This window comes from Tasmannia lanceolata, unplaced genomic scaffold, assembly GCF_043159265.1.
Source record: "Tasmannia lanceolata isolate RefF3 unplaced genomic scaffold, GAP_Taslan_0.1 ptg000008l, whole genome shotgun sequence".
Classification (NCBI taxonomy): domain Eukaryota; kingdom Viridiplantae; phylum Streptophyta; class Magnoliopsida; order Canellales; family Winteraceae; genus Tasmannia; species Tasmannia lanceolata.
The window spans coordinates 37,393,412-37,418,151 of record NW_027518685.1 but is presented as its reverse complement, the minus strand read 5'-3'; the positions used below and the strand labels follow the sequence as shown (position 1 = coordinate 37,418,151).

At 41.4% G+C, this 24,740-nt stretch overlaps 1 protein-coding gene across 1 annotated transcript; it reads right to left on the bottom strand.

Moving 5' to 3' along the window:
* Window positions 1-2,278: 2,278 nt before the first annotated feature.
* LOC143885302 (Galactose oxidase/kelch repeat superfamily protein) lies at window positions 2,279-18,911 on the bottom strand. The gene is made up of 2 exons (XM_077389409.1): window positions 17,866-18,911; window positions 2,279-2,792 (listed from the first exon to the last, which is right to left on the bottom strand). The coding sequence occupies exons 1-2, from the start codon at window positions 18,801-18,803 to the stop codon at window positions 2,486-2,488; spliced, it is 1,245 nt and encodes a 414-aa protein (XP_077245524.1). The 5' UTR covers window positions 18,804-18,911; the 3' UTR covers window positions 2,279-2,485.
* Window positions 18,912-24,740: the final 5,829 nt, after the last annotated feature.

Here is a 24,740-nt window from a genome sequence, read left to right as displayed (position 1 = left end):
TGAATGGCGTTCTGCTTGAGAACGCCCGCACAATAGGCCGGCTACAATCTCTCGCCAGCTCTTCTATGCGGTGGTCCATTTCTTCCATCCTTTGAAGCATCGGATTAGCTCTGCGGTCCGGCTGATTTGGTGATCTGTTTCTTTCCACTGACGGGCTCGCCGCAGAGCCGGACTGACTTTCCGGACTCTTTTGACGAGGCCAGAACTTCTCTTGCTGTGTGCGATTTTCACGAGCTCGGGGCCTTCGCGGAGAGCGGGACCGCGACCTTCGGCGGCGGTGAGGCTCCGTATTCGCATGCCTGGCCCCGGGGTGATGGACTTGCCTTGAGTGGTGAGTCCGGTCTTCATCGTGGCTCGCTGCCTCTCCTCTGTGAATATTCGATCTTTCCTGTACGGGTCGTGAAGCTTCTGGAGGAGGTTGGGGAGGCGCTTGGAGTAGCTGCTGATATTGGCTGACCAGAGCCGTCATCTGCTGGAAAAGAGCTTGAACTTGGTCCGGAGTGGGCATAGGGTTGAGGTGTTCCGAACGAGCCGGGCTCTGTTCAGCTGTAGCAGAGGCTGCCACCACCAGTGAGGCGATTCGCTCACTCCGGGTCCTGAGAGGTAGCACGGTTTGGGTAGTCCGTGCGGTTGGTATTCGCGCACTCTTGCGCCCTGCCATTTTGTATATAGGGGATTCGAACAGCCTTTAGTCCGTGGTCCCACGGATGGCGCCAATCTGTTAGACCGAAAATCGGTAACAGGTACGGTAGTGACGTAAGGGCTGAGCTGATTGACCAGAGGAACCGAAGTGTAGGAGTCGAGTTCAGCGGGATTGAAATGAAGTGGCTGTGTTCTGCACAGAAGCAAACGAGGTCAGAAGACCAACCCGGGTGTTACTCCGGACAGGCCCTTCGACACTCAAGTCAGTATATGAGCAGGAGTATAGAGCTAGTTTAAGAGTTTTTGGAGGGGAGGAAGTTTTTCACTATTCTTGGTTTGAGCTTTGAACCTCCTTTTATAGAGGGAAAGGTGATGACGTGGGGTTGCCCACCCAAGGGCAGATGGCAGCCTGCTATAGGCTGGAGTTCACCTACTCCAGGACAGGTGGCGGCCTGCTACGGGCTGGAGTTCACCTACTCCAGGACAGGTGGCGGCCTGCTAGAGGCTTGAGTTCACCTACTCCAGGACAGATGGCGGCCTGCTAGAGGCTTGAGTTCACCTACTCCAAGACAGGTGGCGGCCTGTGATAGGCTTAAGTTCACCTACTCCAGGACAGGTGGTGGCCTGCTAGAGGCTTGAGTTCACCTACTCCAGGACAGGTGGCGGCCTGTGATAGGCTTGAGTTCACCTACTCCAGGACAGGTGTCGACCTGCTAGAGGCTGCTGTTTTTACATCCCATCATAGTTCGTCAATGTTAGGAGATCCACTAATAGTGTTGTTGATAGATTAGCTAGGGAGGGTGTGCCGATAGGCAAGGGTTGGAGATGATTGATTTTCTTCCCTGGTGATTGTTCCTTGCTTCTGTTTCATTTGGTTTTTGTATTTTCTTTGTTTTTGTATTTTCTCTGCTGTTTGCTCTCTTGTATTTAGAGAGGCTGATCTCATCGGTCTCCCTTTGCCTTATTTATAATATTATCTTGCCATTCAAAAGAAAAAGATATGGTCACTGTACTACAGGCGAAATCAGGGATTAAATAACACAGGGTAATGCAAGCCACTAAGAATCGAGAAACCCATTAAGAATAGTGAGCTTTACGATCTTTCCCAGGATATAATCTTAATTATCCACGTTGTGTCCAGCGTGAGCATACTATGTGATCAAGACCATCCATTTGATGGATCGTCATAGAAATTATTTAGTGTCTTTGAGATTCTGCTTAGTAACGGATTTGCTAGGCAATTTGGCAGAAAGCCATTCCGCAGCTCTCTTTGCATGAGAGAACAGCCACCCAGGCTAACTTTTTAGCAGATTTTGTCTTACTCATTTAATTCATCTGAGGTGGCTGTTCTCTCCAGCAAAAGTTGGCTTTGTGTGAAATTCCCTAGCAAATCTCCCTTAATAATAGGAGATTTGCTAGCGTCCATCACAAAAGGCATTTCGCAGATGGTCTGTCACATGTCAGAGCATCCACAGAGGCTCACTTTTCAGCATATTTTGTCTTCATTCACAAGGTGGCAGCTCTGACATGGGACAAACCATCTGCGAAATGCCTTTTACAGTGAACGCTAGCAAATCCCTAATAATATATTTAACCTGGGGCAGGGCGTGATTTGAAAAAAAAGAAATGAAGCCGGTTCAAAAAGCCAAAATATTTGATCATACACAAATTGTACTTTACAATATCAAAATATAACCGGGTCCTTGACATATATTTACAAAAATCAAATGAATATAAGCTGTGAAGGTGATAGAAATGAAGTCACTGTATTACAGGCAATATCAGGGAGTAACAACACAAGGCAGTACAAGCTATACAAATAGAGAAGATAGAATGAAACCCATTACAGTCGAATAGTACACATTACAGCACTCTTAAAATCCAGGGGCTGCTTAAATGGTGGCTTTGTCATGAGGAATCTCCACTTTCTCTTTTTAGGATGATAGATTTGAATGAACAGTATCACTCTCTTTTGCCGCGGCCTTTGAGATTCCATCAACTTGGGAGTTGGCGTCGAATTGGTGGCCCGAGGGGATGCAAACATCACATATAGCTCTCCACCCAATGCAACAAAACCGCACGATGAGTCTGGAGGGGATTTCTTCGGTAAGCTCGTCTCCTTCCACCACCGGTTTGAAGTAATATCAAATCTGCAACGGAGAATTCTTCGTTTTGTTAAGAGGGTCTAACCCAAAAATATGAAATTGATTTCTGAGAAAGTGAACAGATGGAAAAGAAGATAAGCAATGGAGGTAACTGAATTTTCATTAACAATTTGGGGTCGTCTTTACCAGTCAATGCAAAAATAAGGTGAATATGTAACATTTCACAAGTAAATTCCACGCAGGCTTCTGAAACATTTCAAACATTAGTAGTTAACAAAGCAAATTTGAAGTTTTAATTCTTCTATACTTAAAGTAAGTAGCAGTTTCAGTTTAAACATGAAGGGAGCTCATCCATAGAATCTCTGAAAGATGCTGACTTGAGGATTCCCAAAATTGCAGCTCTAAGCGCAGAGGCTTCTGAAGCATCTCAAACATCCTCGCAAGGAGTTTCATGGGTTTAGGAAAATGGGAACCAGATAAATCATAATGACCAGTGAACATAGTTCCCATCTACTGAGCCTGCAAATTTTTTTTTGAAAAAGTGACTTGATATACTCAAACCATGGAATTTACATGGGGACCAAGAGTCCCTCTAGTGATTACATAGTATGATGGTCCAGGAGCATACTCCTAAATCCCCAAAAACATAAAAGATAAAAACTGCATGTATGCTTTCTCCATCCACATCCCAAGATGTTTTCAATCACCAGGACAGCTTCACAAAACACTTATAACAACCCTGCATCGAATTTTCAGAAACTACCTTTCCAGGCATCACCATGCGGCCTCCACAACAAACATACTGACAGAGAACCCAAGGACTTTTATGTCTTGAAATCAAGAACCTAAAGCCTACAAAATTTATCATGCACCCCTGATACAATTGCGGTGCCTCACAAAGCCCTACAACTCCCTCACCAAATTCCAGCAAATACAGATCAGAAGAAGAAAAAAAATAGGTCAAACAGAATGGCTATTGAGCATTGACAATGCCACCATGATCATGATGTGATGCTAACCGTAGGGAGCCGCCCATGGTTCAACTGTTGACCAAATTCAAGCAGTCCGGCTGTTTTACAATTCAGAATATTTTTTATGACTCTAGTTTAATTTTTAGGAGGTTTCTGGAGGGTTTTGTATTGATATTTTTAGGAGTTTTGTGGCTTTTGTTTCCAGATTTTGTAGTGTCATAGTAATTAGTTTTGGCACTCAGTTTCTTGTGATGGGAGTTGGGTTCTGATAGAAAGAGGACTCTAAACATGGATCTGGATTCACTTTGGATAGTCACACAACCATAATGCTGTATGGATAAGAAACAACATAAAGAATGTTAGGCCATGTCCTTTTTTTATAAATTTGAAGATCCTCCTTTCATAATGAAAACTAATGTTATGAGAGATAGAAGGACAGAACAGTGCAAGGTTGTGAGAGCATTGCTCCTCTTCTATCATCGTCTCTTCTTCTCCCCGCACGGCCTTCTCTTCTTCTTTTTCTTTTGCTAATTTGGATAATGATGTGAAGTCAACTTTAAGCAAAGTCAACTAATCCTTTTTAAACCACCACCAACTTTTTTTGGAGATAAAACAAATGCTTTATCTCTAGGCATGGGCCCTAAATCTCAGTATTAATAATGCATGACTATATATCTTTCATCATTTTATTTTTTATTTTTTAATGGTAACTTTCATCATTTTATTATTACTTAACATTGTTCAGTGTAATCGGCAGTTTCTGATTTCAAGTTTCTCAACATTGATAGGCTACAATAATAATTCTACAAATAGAACAAACCCAGAGAAAGAGAAGGGGATGATAGGTTGAGAGACGTAAGGATTCCAGAAATGGCACAAACCATCATGAAGGAAAAGAAGGATCTAATTCAAATTAACACAGTTTTGATCAACCATAAAAAAGCAAAAGTAAAGGCCAGGGTGCTTTTATGAGACCGTGATATTGGAAGCAAATAGAAAATGTATAGAAAGAGATAGGCTAACAGTATGTTTGGGAGGGAAGAGTAAATCTAGGTTAGGACTACAAGCAGTAAAGAACAGTTCACAACTGGATAGAATTTTATAGTTTTACATGTTTAGTTCATGTAGGTTTAATAATTTAATGTTACGATTTTGGGAAAGGACCCACAAGTACTATTTGCAACTTATGATGAGTTTTTTAAGTTTTAAATACACTCTTTCAGTATTATCAAAAGAGGAAAGGACACTTGGGAGAAATAATCACTCAACTAGGAAGCATATTGTTAATTAAGAGGAAGTGTGTAGGATGCATGCTTCCTTAAAATTGGGAAGCGCGAAGAATTCAATTTCCAAAGCGAGCTTCTGTGGAAGCATGGTCCCCACCCAACTAGGAAGCTTCTGGTAACTTTAGAAAGCTCATATTGACTTGACTATAAGAAATGATGCTTGCATGGACTCCATTTCTTTGGGTAACGTCAATGCTACACGCTTGTGGTCATCAAGAATAAGGAGCGAGGGTCAACTTCCGCAATTAGGACTTCCGTAGTTGTGTATGTGTGGATCCCGTCCGGGATCCATGACACACAAGGGTGTGTGTTACGATAGCGTTTGTCCATTGATTTTGAATATGAATGCTTTTTTCGTAAAATTGAGATGAAAATCCTAACTTTACGAAAGAAGTCACGACTGGAGTCGCCACCTAGGTTAAGGCCTAGGACCCATAGTTAACTCTATATGTTTGGTCTACAAAACAAAGTTGGGTAAGTTACCTGGTTACAAGAAGGAAAGGTTAGGCACCCTTCTTGCCCGATGAAAGTCAGTCTCCACCTTTTAAAAGCTTTAATTATCTAAATTCTAACTAAAGGGGGTGAATGTAATATGTAAATATTTATTTGAACTAACCTAAAGGCTTCTAAGGATTTGGCCGGTTCACAGTTTAGACTCATGCGGGCCAGGATTTCATCCTACATGCAACTACATGGCTATTTCATTTTTTTTGACGATTTATGAGATTGATGACTTAATTTGAGTTGAATTGATTTGAGGTGAAATAACCTACACTATATGAATCTAGAACTAACGTAATGACCCTAGGTTGCATTTTTGTGTATTTATGTAACTTGGATTCTCAGAATTTTATCTTTGGGAACCTAGAAATGTTTTGGAAATTAGATTTTTCTAACTTAGGTGATTACGAGTTCTTAGACTCTTTAAGATGTTCGAATTCTTTTGAGTTCCAAATTTAGACAAATACAACTAATCATGGAAAGAAAGTAACTAACATGCAAAGTAACAAAACATGCAAAGAGAAAGCAAAGCAAACAACTAGCAAGATTCCTAAACATGTGATTTCTAAGCATATGATGAGAAAGAAACAAAGAACAAGAGCAAGCAATTTAAACATATAATTTCATGCAAAGACAAGCAACTATACAAAGATAAATAACTAAAGATATTATAACAATGCAAGATAAGAGCTTTAAAAAAGGATTAAGAGAGCAAGGGGGAATGGGAAGGGTGAAGAAGGGTGTAACTGAACTTGGGAGTTCCAAGTTGCCTACATACCCTAAACCTTAGGGATCAAGCCGCACGTAGTTCCGTTGGAGGAGTGTTGAATTGGGAATAGGGGTATGATTCGGTCGGAGTCATAAGGGTGCAACTTGGGTTGGAATTATAAGGATGCAACTCGGGTTTGGGGATAGGGGTGCTACTTAGTTTGGAATAGAGATGCCACTCGGTTGGGTCTAGGGTGCGTGACTCAGTTTGGCGTATAACTCAGTTAGGGAGTAGGGGTATGGCTAGGTGGACTTGGGCTCTATAGGTAATCGGATGATTTATGGGGCCAAGTACTGGTTGGATGGTTTGTAGGCTGATGTCATGGGCTGATGTAGTAAAAGATATAGATATCAGATGGGGTGTTAATATGAGAGGGGATGGAGTGGGGTTCGGATGAAATGCTATGGGATGGAATGCTGTGGTGATGGAGTGCCATGGGATGATGGGGGTGGGGTAGTAGGCTTAATTAGATATGGGATGGGGTTCGGTGGATTTAGGCTATAAGATATAGGTCTGTATGATTATTGGGGATTTTAGATTTAATGGGAATGTAGTCTGTTGGATCTCAAAGGCTCTGTTCACTTGCGTTCCCGGAAAAGCAAATCCCTGGAAAACAGCCTCTTTTTTCCTTGACAAGACAGAATTCTGGTGTTCACTTGCTTTCCTGAGAAAGTAACAAGCCTAAGTGGAAAATGTCAAATAATGACATGGAAATTGCCAAAAATGATGTGGAAATGTCTCTTTTCTCACAAGTGTGGGAAACCAAATCCCAATATTTTGGTCGGATTTACTTTCCCGGGAAAAGTAGTGAAAAAAGGTGGGCAAGCAGTTTCTCGGGAAAGCTTTTCCTGCACAGTTCCTGCGCACGTGAACAGGCGAGGGAAACTCCTACACAGTTTCCCTGGATTTCTTTTCCTAATGCTACGCCAGATTCCCGGGAAACCTTTTCTTTTCCTTTCCCGGGAAAACAAGTGAACAGAGCCAAAGGGAAAAGTGAGACCGAGTGGGTGTTGGGTATGCTCGGCTCGAATGAATTAGATAAGATGGGGTCTGATGGGTCATATACATGAATATTGGTCTGATGGGTTGTATAGATGAATATGGGAACATGGGGTCTGATGAGGTTCGGGTATGGGAACATGGCTATGGTGACATGGCTATGGGTATGGGAGTCAATGGAATATGCTATGGGTATGGGTATGTATGGTGTCCAGTTGGGCTGGATTGGAATTTGATTAGAATTGAATCCGATTAAGTCCAGGTTGAGTAGGGTTGAGGCCGGGTTGGATGGGTTGAGTTGCACTGATTGGGTCCGCTTGGGTGGTTCGGGTTAGACCGGCTAGACCGGGTTGGATTGGATCGGGGCGGGTGAACCAGATGGGCTACGGTTGGCTCGGGTTGACTCGGGTAGACTCGGTTTGGATCCGGGTTGGTTCGGGTTGGCTTGGGCTGACTCAGGTTGGGCCCGGGTTGGCTCGGGTTGCCTCAGTTCGGATCCGGGTTGGCTCGGGTTGGGCCCAGGTTGCCTCAAGTTGCCTTGGGTTGACTCGGTTTGCATCCAGGTTGAGTTGGTTCGGGTTGAACCAGATTGAACCAGGTCGGGTCAGGTCGGGGTGGGTCCGGACCGAGTCAAGTTGAGTGGTTTGATTGAGTAGGATCTTATGGATGGTTCAATTAGATGGAGTCTAATGGATTCGGTCGTGCCATTTGGATTTGGACCGGGCGGGTCCGGGTGACTATACACATGCACGACACACATGGTTTTAGATGCACAGGTAATAGTTTTAGATTCTTCACATGTGCACAACACTCATGAGCATTGCGCACATGTGAAAAGGGTTTTGGGAGTATCATGTGACTGTGCACATACAAGCACTCACAGAAAAAAAATGATTTGGGTATATATAACCGTGAGCATGTGCAGCACATAGGATAAAGAGAGGATTGATTGTTTGTACTCGAAGTACACGAACAATGCCCAAGGTGACAACCGTTATAAGTTTTAGACTCAGTTTAGTTGTGTGGATGCATACACAACATTGGATGGCGTGAATATGTCGTCCTCATTCACACAATGCATGGGTTTGAGCACATATGGTTAAGAACATCGATCCAAATGGGTTTTTGGTTGAGGTTTTTTATTTGAATTGAGTCGGGCTGAGTCCGGGTTGAGTAGGGTTGGGTCCGGGTTGGCTTGGGTTGAACTCGGGTTGAACCCGGGCTGACTCGGGTTGACTTGGTTTGAACTCGGGTTGAACCCGGGCTGACTCGGGTCGGACCCGGGTTGGCTCGGGTTGGGATTGTGGGTGTCGGTGCGAGTTCGGGATGCGGGTCCGAGCTGGACCAGGTGGGAATGGGGTTGGATCTGAGTTGCACCAGGTAGGGTTGACTCGGGATTGAACCGGGTGAGTCTGGTTTGTGGGTCTGATTGGATGAACCGGTTGGGGGAGAACCAATTTGGTGAACCGTTTGGATTGGGGTCTGTAGGGATTATGGGAAATAGATGAGGTTGGATGGGGTGTAAGAAATAGGATTTGGTCCGGGGTATAGGCTCTATTGGGCATGGGCTATGGTTTAGGTGACATGGTTAGGGTGGAGGCTATGAGTGTACTGAACATAGATGCACTAGGCACGGGAATGTTAAGGCATGGGTCTGTAGACCGAATTGAGTTGATTGAATTTACTTGGATATATGGTGTATAGGCTTAAGGGTTATAAGAATATGGTTCCGTTGAAGCATGGGTTTAGAAGCTTAAGGAGGTAATGGGTTACACATGTAGGTTGGGATATCTAGGATGGCCGAATAGGGTCCGGAAAATGAATTGGTTTTGGGACTAAGAAAAGGGGGAGAAGAGACAAAAAATACGTGAATTAAACTCTTAATATGACTTAAACTTATCATGAATCTAAATATGATTCCTAATCTAATCATGGACCCTAAAATAAACAAAAGAAACGAAGAGGAATGAGAAACTAGTATGAAGACGCATGAACTATGATCATGAATTGAACTTTACTCAAACAACAAATAAGATCCCTCGGCTTGTTTGAAACCTTGCCAACCTTTGGTGTGATTCCTTAGGAATGTCATCAATGTGATGCCCTTGGTCAAGTTGGTGTGACAGAAACAATCTATCCTCCTATAGTCCTATCTACTTCTCTCAAGGTATTTAATTTTGTTTTAATTTCAGTTTTTACTTTCTCATTGATTCCAATCCCTAGCTTTCAAATGATGTCCAGTTTCTTCTTCCTAGTAATCGTGTATTGCCTAGTAATCTTGTACTTTTTTAAACAAAAGACAACCCAACCTTTTGATATGGACAGTAGATCTTGAATGCACCTAGTAATCTTGTACTGTTCTCAAAGGTTTTCCAACCCGTCAAACTGTTCGGATTTGTTTTCAGTCTCACGAACTGTTCAAGTTCTGAGTTTTTTGCTACAGCCTTCTTGATACTTCCTACGCAAGTTAGAGTGCTATTCTGGGATTTTTTAAAAGATCATTACTGTAGATCTAGTTGACAATTACTAGATGCATTCAAGCTTTTAAACGGATTACCAATAAACCGAACCTGTCTAGATTAAACCTAATCTTCAATCTTAACAAAACTGAACCTGGTTTTTGCCTAGATCATTGCATACGATTAAAAATCATCCTACATCAACCATTATGTGTCAAATTAAAGATTTACATAACATCTTTGGAAGGTCCTTAGCACGAATGGATGTTAAAAATGCTTTTCTTAGGTGGGTGTTAAAAGGAAGAAACACACATGGAACAACCAGAGCGGTATGAAACAATAGATATAAGGAATTATGTGTGGAGGGCATATATGGGTTTAAGAATGCACCTAGAGCTTGGTTTGATAGACTTCATCCGACTTTTAGAAAGCATGAGTGTAAGAGGATCAAGCCAGGCAACTCCTGGTTTGTCAGACAACTATGGTGCTCATTTCGATGCATGTATATGGCATAATAATAATTACTGTAATTGATGATAAAGAAATAAAGGGATGAAATATGACTTGAAGCAAGATTTGATATGAAGGGCCTTGGGAAATTCCACTACTTTCTTGGTGTTGAAATTGAACAAATCAAGATGATAATGGCTCAAATGAAATATATCAATGATCTTTTTGCATAAGGTAAGAACAATGAATTGTAAGCCGGTAAATACCACTGCAACGTTTAACAGAAGATGAGTGGATAAGATGAGAAAAGGTGAAGGATCCTCTTATCCATCGAAGTATTGTAGGAACCCTGCACTACCTCACCTTTACTAGACCTAACAACATACAACTCAACTCAACTAAGCCTTTGTCCCAAACTAGTTGGGGTCGGCAAATGAATCCTTTAGAAAATTTTCATGAAAAAGGTGAAAGAATCTACCCGGCTCAAATTGACTAAGGCTAATCCTAACACTAGTTGTGTTCGTCTACATGGATCATTTTCTTCCATTCTCTCCTATCCAAGGTCATGTTCTCTGTTATGTTCCTAGCCATCATGTCTTTCCTCACTGTTTCTACCCAAGTTGTTTTCGGTCTGCCCCTACCTCTTTTTACTCCATCAAATTGGCACGAGTCACTTCTTCTCACTGGAGCATCCAAAGGCCTACGTTGGATACTCCCAAAGGCCTACGATCATTTTCTTCCATTCTCACTAGACCTAACCAATGTTGCCTGGAACGCGGTTCATTCCGGTACGTGGTACGGGAACGGGTACGGGGTACGATGGTAGCCCGGTACGCGGTACGATGAGGATATGCTATGTTGGTTCGCTATTCGGGGTCCCAGGTCAGTTTGGAGCGCTAATTCGAACTCACACACACATATATCTATATATAATTTCATATATTTTTACACGAATATTATTCCATAGTACACACTACATACATTTAATACACAAAATATAAAAACCAGATGTATGTCATGCATATTTTTTCATAAAGAAAGTTCCAATTGGACTATATGAATATCCTTCCATAGTCAATACTACATCCATCTAATAAAAAAAAAATTTAAAAAAAACCTCATGTATGCCCTACATGTTGTTTTTTAAAAGAAAGCTCTAGTTCTAATCCCAAAATATATAAAATTTGTAGCTCTCCCCATATCTCTCGCTTAGTCTATATACATCTCTCTCTTTCTCTCCCTCAGGTCACTATGGGTCGTCATTTTTGTCAATCTGGGTCGCTAGCGAACCACGTTTGGGATCGTGAGACCCCGGATCGCGGGTCTGAGGGCTGAAGACGAATCTAGTAACAGCATGCACGCACGCACAAGGTTTATCAACACCTTCATGGTCCTAGAGGGTTACTGACAAATGACAGAGAGGATCATGATATATATTAGGAAGGCGATGTAGATTGTTTTGATATAATAACATAGATGTAAAAATTGCAAGATACTGTGGTGCCAATTGGGCAGAAAATTGGGATACTAGTCACTCTGCTATACATTATTATGCTGTAGTGAATGGTTGCTTGATGCCCTAGAGTAGTAAAAATCAACAGACTAAAGCCAAATCCAGCACAGAGCTAAAGCAGAGGGCCATGACATCGACCGCAATTGAGGCTACTTGGATTAGAGTCGTCAGACACTTACTACAGGAATAAAGCCAAATCTAGCTAGAGCAGAGGGCCATGACATCGATCGCAATTGAGGCTACTTGGATTAGAGTCGTTAGACACCTATTACGGGAACTCCATCTCAGATCTGGTATACATACTCTCTTTTATGACAATCAAAATGGAATTAAGATGTAACGTAATCCTATCTTCCATGCAATAACTAAGCGCACCAAAATCCATTAGTGACCCAAATGAAATTGGTGAAGCCTATATTTCCAAAAGAAACTTATCATATAAGCTTGTAGCTTCTATTTTTTTTATATGTAGATTATTCTTGCCCGGTCTACTGATTATCTGAGTTGTTTTTTATTATTTTGAAAATTAACTATTTTATTTATTTTTTTAGAAAATATTTTAAATTTCCATCATTGTATTGTAGTCCATTCCATTCTACTTAGTTTATGGAAATTAATGGAGTGGCTTTTATCCTATATTTTCTCCTATATGCAATAGAGCTGTATACATTTTCAGTTTAGAATGGACCATCCTATTCTAGAGTCTAGACATATACAACAATCATGCCATAGTTTTTTCATCTTGTTAAATTGTTATGGACGATTGTCTTGATAATGTGACCATTTCAAAGTGTATTTGAGTGATTATTCTAGCATTTCTTAAGGTCTCATCTTAAATATACTTTTGTGACTTTATAGGATTTCCACTAGAACCTCTGTTCGAAACAAACATGGTTCCATTTTCTTGGAGATCGGCATGAATATCAAAACTGACAATTAAAACCTCGATTTCACATTAAGGTTGTTATGAGGTGCTATGAGACACTATCAAAGCAAAGAATCAATGGCTTAGGTTATTCTTTGGTGATGTGGATAGGTTTACTAGTAACATTAGAATGTAGGGTAGTTTCGATCCCTAACTCCTACTTGGGCATGTCTTTGCGCTGGTATTCCACCTAAAAGGGCATTTGGGACCCAGTGATCAAAGGGTGGCGAAGAAGATCTCGCCTTGGAAGAGCATGGGGTGTAGTGAGAGAGAGAGAGGTGGTGGATCACGCTTATCAAAGTAATTTTGGCAAATTTGTCCCTGTACTTTGTCTCTTGTCAATTGCCCGACGAGTGTCATTGTCAAGCTGGACTAGCTTTAGAAAAACTTCCTTTGGAAGGACAAGAGAGCAAGAAATAATATTTAATTAGCTGGGAGGCGATCTATAGAGCGAATTGGGAGGGGGTCTTGGCTAGACCTGGCAAAAAGTGACATGGACCCTCAGGTCCACCCGGCCCGCCCGTACGGGTCACATCAAAACTGGGCCGGGCCAGGTGGACCCGCGGGTGCCCTTAAAAACCCAAAGGATCAAGGTTTTCTCCTTGCTGGCTTTTGTATATTCATTGAATGAATATACCACAATAATAGGATGATCCAAACCATCAATGTGACGAGCCATAATGTAAATAGGTTCTGCCCAAAAAATCGTAGCCCTTTGATCTATGGAGGAATGTCACTTATTGATGGTAGTTCAATGGACCGTCTCACATAGATATGCCTACATATGGACGGCCTGTTACTGATGGAAGCTTAATTGAAGATTCATATGCAAGGTCAACTCACCAGACAACTCATGCACCGTCATTCCTTACACATTTGGAATGTTTATTCAATAAAGAATAATGGAAGATCTCTCCCTCAATCAGTGATTGGAATATGCAAGGTCAACCATCATCCAACTTATCTCCTACCATGCATTACACGGTTATGGAATGAGATCCATTGTTGAGTTATCTCTTTCCTTTATTTGTATTAACTCTCCTTTATTATTTCATTCTTTTATGTAAAGTAACTAATCAAGGTGTAAATAAAGGAAAGGTTGAGGATGAGTTGGATGACAGTTGACCTTGCATATTCCACTCATTGATTGAGGGAGAGATCTTAAATTATTCTTTATTCAATAAATGACATTCCAAATGTGTAAGGAATGATGGTGCATGGGTTGTCTATTGTGTTGGCCTTGCATATGAATCTTCAATCAAGCTTACATCAGTAACAGTAACAGGCCTTCCATATGTAGGCATATCTATGTGAAACGGTCCATTGAACTTCCATCAATAAGTGACATTCCTCCATAGATCAAAGGGCTAGGATCATCCCATGGAAATGATTTTTTGGGCAGAACCTATTTACATTATGGCCTGTCACATGAATGGTTGGGATCATCCTATTATAGTGTGGGACAAAAAAAAAACCCGGGTGACCCGTGGGTCCGCCCGGCCGGTATGGGTGGGGACCAGGTTCACCAAACTCTGACCCGTAAAATTCCGGGTCATTTATGACCCAGCCCGTACGACCCGGACCCGTACGGGTAGGGTGAAACCCGGCCCGGCCCACCCGTTTGCCAGGTCTAGTGTTGGCATCCGTAGCCTTAAAGAGAAGAACATATCCCCTCTTGGGATGTAGCTTTGGAGATTTGGGGAGAAGCACCATCAGCTTCGGAGGGGCGTGATGCCAGAAAGTATGTTTCCATCTTTGGAAGATGAGAATCGGAAGACGCTTTAAGGCTCCAGGGAGTGACAGTATGGAGAGATATCTAGAGATCCAGTGGCTTTTTCCAGGCTGATCAAATTGGGGATTTATTCTTACTCTCCTGTTAGCTTTGTCATGATATACGGTATGGTGACCATCCTTTGAAGCATAGTTTCAAAACTCACATGTGTCATCGTGGACTCCCTTGAGTTGACTGCCTTTTACCCTGGCCGTGTCAGTCTCCGAGCCCACATTTTGCCCTACAAAGTCAATCAAAACTCCTTTGACTCCTAAATTATAATCGTGTCAACAGAGTACTCAGTCACGACAATGGAGTACTCGACAATTTCGGTTTCACTGATCAATGAAGCAAAAACATTTCGGTTTTGTTACAAAACTTTGGCCGAAATCTTGTAAAATCATAGAAACATTTTAGTACAAAATCACGACCGAAATTTAGTGAAGATTCCTCACCACTAGTGTTTCTTTTTCTTTTTTTCTTTTTTAGAAATATCTAAAAGGAATCTCGTACTTTTTCTCTTTTCTGTGAGTGAAGTTGATTTTTGTTAGGGTTTCTGTCAAAGTGCCGATATTACGAAAGAAACTTTGCTTTTTTTATCTAAAGAGTTGCATGTTTCGCATGTTTCGACTGAAACATTTAACGAAATCGAGAAATTTCGGGTGAAATCTAATAGTTTTCCGAATCGAAGTAGATTTTGTTTCAATAGCAGTCGAAATAATCGAAATATTTTCGCTGAAATTTAAAATGATGGTACTCTACCGCATAGTGCCGAGTCGACAGATATTTGCTTTGACCACATTTTGACCCACACCCACGTTTTGAAACACTGCTATGAACGCCAACTTTACTGTCCTCTTTAGAGTAGCTTCATACCATGCGTCTAGAATTGGGAAGTCCTTTGCTCGTCAAGGACTAAGGAGGGTGGGGTGGAGTGGAAGGTTTTGTTTTTTTGAAAATTCTTTGATCAGGGATTTGACATGGTGCTTCATGGTAAGGTTGGACTTAGTCTATATCCAGGGCAAATGAGAGAACAAGCAGGTTTGGATGACGCTTTTCCAGCAATTAGTCTTGTCTGTTGCTCTTTTGCCAGGTAGGCGGCCTTGGACATCCTTTGCAACATATAATATTTATGCCTTCTATTGGATTGATTCCCTAGACAGGATTCTGACGATCAATAATCAACAGTCACAAGTGAGTTATCAACATTAGATGCAGTATGTGCAAAGCAACACAGGAGTCAGTGGATAACTTGTTTAGCCACAAAATTTTCATGAGGCAGATTTGGACATTTATAGTCTCTGAGGTATTTGTTGGTTCATGCCTTTGTGTATTGTTGATCTCTTTGGGGCACGGGCTTTTGAGTCGTTGCTATCTACAGGGTGAAAGCTTTGGAGCCTAGCTCTCTTTTCAGTACTATGGATGATGTGGAAGAAGCGGAATAGCAGTATTTTCAAAGGGTCTAAGATTGGGGTGCAGGGTATTCAACAACAAATTTTCTTGTTAGTGTTCCATTGGGGGCAGGTCTTCCTAGCTTTAGGAGCATTTTGGAGTTGACTCTTCGCCACATTGGGATGTTATTAGGTTAGGTCTGATTCTCAGGGATTAGCCTTCCCCCAAATGGGGCCTCACTCGGCCCGATTTTTTTACGCTGCAGTTCGATAATTCTAGCTCTGGAAACTCGGATCCCGCTAGCACGGGTGGGCTTCTTCGGTGGTGGGTTTTCTCTTATCCGATAGGGGTGGCTGACTCCAATAAGGCGGAAGTCCTTGCACTCTTGCAAGGTATGCAGCTAGTGAACCCACGTTTTCTTTTATTTGTCAATTGCCCTGCTACTCTACTAGACCTTTCAAATTGAGATTGAAAGCCAGCGCTGAGGTGGCACTAATTCTTTTTACTTGATAACGATAATTCAATGTGATCTGTAAATGCAACTATTAAGTGGTGTGATCAATTGCATAAGCCTATAACATTATTCACCTTCAAGCATGAAGACTATGAAAGCTGCTTGATATTTTTTATGATTAAAACTCCAGCAAGTTGCCAATTTTTTCCTCAGTTTTAATTCTGTGCTTTTTTCTCATTTTGCCATGATTTGGGTTTGCTTTTGCATTTTTTTGTGTTCTTCAATAAATATGTACTCTGCGGGCTCCTCTTGCGGTACTGGTAGTGGTAGTAGCAAATGGTGATCAAAGAAATGTATTTGATCAGAACTGTGCAGTCATGTCATATGGTTCACATATGAGCATGCAGTCCTTTAGAACAATCTCCCTTCACTTTCTTGCATTATGTGTTCCAATCACCTTAATAAATAAAAAATTACCAAGTTCTTTACTTTCATATACCTATCTTCCTTGCATATTATTATTTACTACAAAAGCATCTTTCTATAACACATTCACACCACTACCAGAGGGGCTTGTCCATTATTTAAGATCACCACATCATGTGTTTGTGAAAGAGCACGGATGATTGAACCACAAAGCACTGTACCAAATTGATGAATCCCACTTTATATGCAATGAGACAGATCAACACAATCTACTTAAGGCAACTAAAATGATTTGGAGACAACAGATGACAGAAACATTTAGGGGCGTTTGGATACGCGAATTTTAGAATCCTGGATTTCTTCAAAATTGTAGATGAGAGACGAGAGAAGAAGCAGACCCCATCGTTTTCTGATTTCTCGCCCTTCTTTCCGACAGTAAGAGAGCAGCAGATTGTCCCATGTTTGCAGGTTTTAGAAATCTCAGGATGCGGGAGAGATTTCTTACTTAAAATCCAAGAAACGCTGTCAGGACGGCAGACAGCAGCTTGATCATGAACCCTCTTTTACACTGTTTTCAAACTAAAACCTGTATTCTAAAAAGTATCGAAACAGCCCCTTAGTAATTGCTGTCCTCCAACTGTTCACCACTACACTTCAGGCTTGAGTACAGAACCCATTTCACAAAATTCGATCACAACTATTCACCCCACAATTATTCACTGAACAGCCAAGAGACAATCATTGTTCTCTAAATTACTAAAAGACCATCCCCACCAGAAACAGAGAGATTGAACTAATAAACAGATAACTACATATGCCACTACTCCAATCATGATAAAACCACACAAAACTAAAATGTAATTGTTACCATAAAATTGAAGAGAACAAAGCAAAAAAGGGAATTACCTGAAAATGTATCAGCGACAAGCATAAAAGATAATCATTGTTCTCTAAATTCCCAAAACACCATTCCCAGCAGAAACATAAATTGAACTACTAAACTTATACTAATCATGTCCACTCAATTCATGATAAAACTAAAATCCCCCAAAACAATCACCAGTAGAAATATAGAGATTGTTGAACTGCTACACAGATACTAGTTATCTATTTGTGATAAAACCGAATAAAAATAATATGTAATAGTTACCATAAGATTGAAGAGAATGAAGCAAAAAAATAAACAAATAAAAGAGAATTACCTAAAAATTTCGTCGCCATCGAGCATAAAAATCCCAGGCCCCTCCCCATGCTCCCCATCAACAACAACAACACTCCCAAGCTTCCACCTCTCCCCTTCTTCCCACATATCCCTAATCTCCCTCCACTCCCCACTCTTCAATCCCAAAACCACCCCATCCCGATAATACTCATCGACCGGAAAAACCCCCGAAACCGTCCTACAATCCCCATACCCACCCATCACCCAAAACTCCTCCTCCCCTCCAACCAGAAACCCAACACACCCCGCGCGAAACCTAGGCAACCCTTCTTCCTCAAACCAACAATCCTTATCAACATCATATCTCTCCACAGAGCTCATCCTACTCCCCGCGGCCCCAAATAAGGCGTGGCGAGACCCACCGCCGGCGACTAGGATCGCGCGAGAGGAGGGGAGGGCTGCGCAGGCAAAGCTCCCGCGTGGGGATCGCATAGGTGAGAGGCGGGCCCACGAGGAGGTTGGGAGGTGGAGGCTGAAGAGGGAGGAGGAAGGGGACGGGTGATTGATGGGGAAGGTGCGAGTATCAAAAAGGGACCCGCCTAAGACATAGAGTGTGGGGCCTAGAGAGACTGAGAGGAAGTTTGAGAGGCCATAATAGTGGGGGCTACAGGGCATGGGGGGGAGGGGCTTCCAGGCAGAATTGAGGGGGTCGAATAAATAAGGAGGAGAGAGAGATGGGTCTTGTGGGAAAATACAGAGAATATGTGAGAGAGAGATTGATGATGAGAGGCGAAGGGAGAATAGGGTTTGAGAGGAGAGGAATGAGTGCCATGATTTTGAGGTGGGTTTTAGTCTATCATGGTGGGAGAAAGGGATTAGGGAGAGGATGAAAGAGGAGAGGTCATTTGGGAGGCCTGGGATTAGGGATTCTAGGGTTAGGGTTTCTAGGGTTAGGGTTTGGGCTTCTGATGAAGACATGGAGATGATGGGAAGGAACTGTAACGATGAACGTGGAATTTGGGTTTGAGGAGTAGTTTGTGTGAAGCTTATGGTGGTGTTAACTTTTTTTTCAGTCAAAGTTACATAGCGCGTTGACACAGAGAGAGAGAGAGAGAGAGGGAGATGGAGATGTAGACGGATTTGGATGGATCAGGAACGTACACGTGGTTGCGATTAAGGAAGAATAGGACAATATGTTTTGGTGGGACCAGCTTTTTATTATGCTGATCCCGATTGGTATGCCTTATGCCCTTATAACGGTTTAGGAAATGGTTAATTAATTAATAATTAATTTACCATGGAGAGAGTCATTGCTTAACAATTAAGATTTCTGTTTGGTTGTTTTTTACCACGTAGTGAAGATGGGTGAATTAATAATTAATTTACCATGGAGAGAGTCATTGCTTAACAATTAAGATTTCTGTTTGGTTGTTTTTTACCACGTAGTGAAGATGGGAATCCTTTTTCAAAGATTTCCTTTGTCAATTCTTCTCTCGAGAGACTCGAGACTCGAGAGAGAAGAATTGACAAAATATTGAAAATAGGAATCCTTTGAAAAAAAAAGGATCGTAAGAACTTTTGAGGTTGCTTGGTATTTTAAAAAACTATACTGAGCCTGCTTCATATGATGATCCAAACCGTTCAAACTGTTATTTGTTGAGCCACAATGTAAATAGGTTATACCCCTAAAAATCAATTCCATAGGATGATCCTAAGGTTGGTCCTTTCTCATTTATAGCGCCTTGGTTTATCCTGATATAGTTAGGTATTTTTATGCCAATTTGGATATTTTTCATGGAGGAGTAGTAATGAACACCCATCTTCAAGGAGACAAATTCGGGTTAAATTTGAAGGATTTAGGTGCTTGGCTTGATGTACCGAATGAAGGGAAAAGGATTTTCTTTTGGAAAAAGGATGAGATAGAAAAACACTTTTCAAAGACGGATGTTTATAAAACCTTAGGAACCGTCCCTCCTCCTCAAGACAAACTTAACATAATTGCAAGTCTAATGAATCATACATCCCGAATCATTCACAAGATTGTAGCCTACAACATCACTCCCAGGGCAGGAAATTTTGATGTAGTGAAGCCTTTTGAAGCCCTCATAATCCATTGCATTATGGAAAAGATCAAGCTAAACCTAGGGTTCATTATGATGGGTTATATGGATGAGGTGGTCAAGAGAGGACAATGTGGTCTTCTTTATGGGATCCAAATTACTAAGCTCCTAAGACGTAATAAGATCAACCTGACAAATGCATTCTTTGAAAACCCTGATCCTGTACTCAACCACACCACCCTTACTCTTATGAGAATCCCAATACCTGGTGGAGGTGGTCCTAGTGGGGTCACACCAGATGAGATTGATGAGGCCATGACAGAAGCTGAAGAAGTGGCCAGGACGCAGGAGCAGACTCGATCTCATGAGCAGCAGCGCTAGGCTCCTACCACTGGCTCATATGACGAGCTTGTCAGAGATGTTAGAAACCTGAGGACTGGATTAGAAAATCTCACCACTAGATTCAACACCCTCTCCACTGGACTCAACACCCTCGCTACTGGATTCACAACTGCTGAGAGTAAGAGAACCACTGATCATACTCTGATGATGGAGCTTCTAGTTGCTCAGGGGCAGACTCGAGCAGAGGAACATGCTGAGATGCTACGAGTTCAAGCACAATAGCATGCTGAGATGATGCGAGCTTATCAGAGGATTCAAACCACTAGATACTATACCATGACTCCACCTTGTGAAGAGGGCCCTCCTCAGCAGTGATAGATGGACCAGCACCTTCTCGGCAGCAATTGCAGTTGATTACATCTTTTTTGCTTCTTGATAATCATTGTGATTCCTTCTCTTGCTCAGTTTGGGTTTTTGGACCATGTTTATATTTACTCTTCATGGATGATGTTTACGCCCGATGTGGGCTTTCATGTATGGATGTATATGCCCAGTATGGGCTTGTGGATATTGTTGCTTGATGCCCAGTGTGGGCTTTATATTTTGTGATGGATGTTGATGGTGCCCAGTAAGGGCTTTTTAGTTTATGTGGTATGTGGATGGACATGCCATGTATGACATGGTTATGGATATTGTGAATATTTTAGATAATTTTGGTTCATGATTCAAAGACTGTGTGATTGTATCCATTGTTGTGATGATGAGTTTATGTTCCTCACACTCATTTATGCATCTCTGATGATATTGTGATAGGATGTGAAGGGGGTGTGTCTCTTCCATCATTTGATCATGTATATGGAGCTTCATCCTGCTTTATCTATATGTGTGTGTGTGTGTGTGTGTGTGTGTGTGTGTGTGTGTATATATATATATATATATATATATATATATATATATATATATATATATATATGATCTGTTGGTTGCCATGGATGTGCACTTCTATTGTTTGTCCTGTTCCTGTATCCATGTATTTATTAGACTGTTCTCTATTCTTTATCATTGTGGTTTGTCTAATAATCATCCATTCACATTAAAATTATGATTATCCTATGAATGGAGCAACTGTTGATTGATTTAAAAGTGATTACATTCAAATCATGGGGTCTATATGCCTTGAACTATCATAGTTAGACTTGATTCACATAGTCAGGGGGAGCTTTCACTCTAAGAGGCAGGCAACTTGAACTCAAAAGTTATATTATAATTCAGAACATATTTGTACTCTGGAAGAGACTTGTCTGCATTTTGACGAGTAAATCCCTGTATGAAGCAACTTGTGAACTTAAACAATTATGTTACAGATCTGAGCATATTCATGCTCAAGAAGAGACTTGTTTGCTTCAAGTTTGGAAATGTAACCCAAAGTATTGAAAGCATTCACCATTTCCATCATATCATCTTGTCATGCCCTATTACATAGGTTTCACCTAGGGCCAATGACAAATTCATAGGTGGAGAACCAAATGGTTATATATATTCATGATTATATAGACCATTGTGATATGCTCACATGGTTTACTGCCCCTATAGTTGTGTTTAACTTGCAAATCATTAGATAAAAAAAATGAATGATGTCTTATCATACACTTTACTTTATTTTCTCCTTGATAATCATCATATAAGCTTGAATGGTATATTATATACTAGGGACATAGCTTAGACAAGCTATTATTCACCTTGACACCCCACTTGCACTATCACTTGCGAATTTCTTCCTTTTTGCTGTTGCAAAAAGGGGGAGAGTTTTGAGAATTGATTAGGTAGTCCAATTGTAAATGCACCACATGCTTTACATTCATTTATTATACTTGTGCATATAGTGAGGGGGAGCATGGCTTCATTGCTTATAGTATTTAATGCTTATTCATCTAATATCTTTTGCCTCCCTAATCAATTTGTTTGCCATCATAAAAAAGGGGGAGAATGTAAGCCCAACGGTTCCCATGGGTCAATCATTCACCTTACCTTCTTATTTTGATGCTAGCAAACCAAATTGATTAGCATTTATAAACTAATGTATTGCTTTGAGGTGTTGTGATATATACAGGATTTTCATGTCATGATCGCCATTACATAACTCTTCTCAACACATGGCTTGTGGATCAAGAAGCAAATGAACCAAGAGCTTGCACCTACATTGGAGACATCCTCATTTGAAGATGTTGAAGTCAAGAAGCTCAACATGATGATCCAACAAACATGCCATGGTGATTCCTCATGCACCTCTCAACATGATTTGAAGATTGGAGGAAGTCACAGGAGCCAAGACAAGTGCAAGATGTTCACTCAAGCCGAAGAAGTCCATGAAAGTGCAAAATAGCCTATACATTCCAAGAAGACTCACAGTTTACGTCTTTAAGATTGTATTGGGAGTCCTCTTGATTTTATGTTTAAATGCACTTTCAAAAGGTTTTCAAATGATTTTTATACTTAACATTTTACATCTTTGAAAACCATCAACACACCCAAAAAAATTGTTTGAAAACTTTGGACTTAAGCCCAAAGACCATGGCCCAAAGCCCCTGGATTTTAATTTTAAATTGGAATTTTACACAGGGCTGGTCGACCGGGGGTTTCCCAGGTGACCGCGGCAAGCTTGCTGGAATTCCAGCACTTGCGGAAAAATAGCGGGCCGGTTGACCGGGTCAAGCCAGGCGACCGTGGAATGGGTTTTGTTTCAACAGAACCATTCTGTCATGGGTTTGGGTGGGCGACCGGGTGGGTTGGTCGACCGCGATAGTGTTTTTGAGCCAAATTTTTATTCAAACAGATTGCCCTTGTCGGCCGACCGCCATAGGGTCGGTTGACCGCGCCGGTATGAAATTTGAAATTAAGAAGAAGAGCCCGATAAGGGTGGGCGACCACCGTGCCTCGGTCGACTGCCGCGGCATGGAAATAGAGCCGTTGCGGCTTTCGCATGTTGACTTTTTCAACCCTGTTTTTTATAGTTTTACCCCCAAACGGTCATATTTTCTTGTGGGCTATATATACACTATCAAAACCTTTATAAACAACCTTTTGGAAGATCAAATCCTATCTTCTTGAACCCGAACTTTTACATGAAAGGTTAAACCTCTTTGAACTTGTATTTTTACATTCTATTAAGAGGATCTCCATAGGCTTTACATTTGTATCTATTCCTTGGAGAGTTTGAGAGCTTCATTGTTTGTAATCCGCCTATCAAGAGGCAAGAGAGAGTTCTATTTTTATTTTCTTCATTTTTCTTGAGGGTCTTTGATTCGGCCCGTTAACAAAGGTGAATCATTGTAAGAGGGTGTGTCCCCTCGGCAAGGCTTCGTGCAGAAAGGGTGTGTCCCCTTTGGAGTTGACGTACGGCTTTGAGAATCGCCCGTTGAAGAATCTCAAGTTTTAGTAGAGATCCCAAGGAGATAAACTAGGAAGAGTGGAGTAGGTCTTGTGATAGACCGAACCACTATAAATTGTGTGTTCCTTGTGGTTGCTTCTTTTCTCCTTCTCTTGCGTATGTGGTGTTTGGTAATCTCTAACCTAACTTGTGTTTATGTATTAATTGAACAAGGGTTAGTGAATGCATGCTTAAAGTAATATCTAATCCCTAGCTTTCATCATCTTGAATATTTGAACAAGGGTTAGAATATAAATGCTTAATTAGTAATTTAATTTTAATAATCGGACTAATTAAGCCCAAAATTTTTAATTAACCAATTCACACCCCTCTTGGGTTGTCACACCCGTATTTCAGTATCACATCACATCAAATCATTCAACCGAATCAAAGAACAAATGACAGTCGGACATTTGTTCTTCTCAAATCAAATCTTGCGTACGATCCATCGTACCGATCACCAGATGCCACTTGGGCATCTTCTTTATCAAGTGTCAGCATTGGATGTCAGAACGACATCCCTCGAGGTCCCTCCCAAAGTCACGCTCTAAACCTGACTTTCGATGACACTCCCGGCTATTCGAAATGATGTTCACCCAAGACTCGTTCTAACAGTCATATTTTCAAAAACCAAAAAACTGTCAGCAAGAGGTTTCCACTCAAGGACTTGACAGCAAGATTCTTTGGTGAAGGCTTTACACCTAAGGACCCGATATGAATCTTGCAAGCCTATCATTCCCCAATGACAAAATTTTGTTTTCTCCTTACTTTGGCATTCGGGTGCCTTGTACCCTCTGCCAAAGAGGGGCATCTATAGACACCCAATTTTGTCAAGGTGAACTAATGATAGGTTATCGCGAGGAAGAGTCTCATGATGAGTACCAGAGCACATGAAGTCTTTGTCTCGATCTCTCTCTAGGTTAAGAAACTAGGATAAATTCTTTGAAAATAAACTTTACCCCATAGGTGAAACAAAAGCCCGTCTTTACACGGTATCCTGCCTTTCACGGCACAGCCAAAAGTCTATTTCCACACAGCCTTTGAACCGAGAAGTTAACTTGGAATCTCCTCGGAACGAGGAATCCA

Excerpts from the sequence above, each read along its gene's own strand:
- LOC143885302 (XM_077389409.1), bottom strand. The coding sequence starts at position 18,803 with ATGTCTTCATCAGAAGCCCAAACCCTAACCCTAGAAACCCTAACCCTA. Across the intron at positions 2,793-17,865 it reads GATGGCGACGAAATTTTTAG|ATTTGATATTACTTCAAACC; the intron begins GTAATTCTCTTT and ends TCTCCGTTGCAG.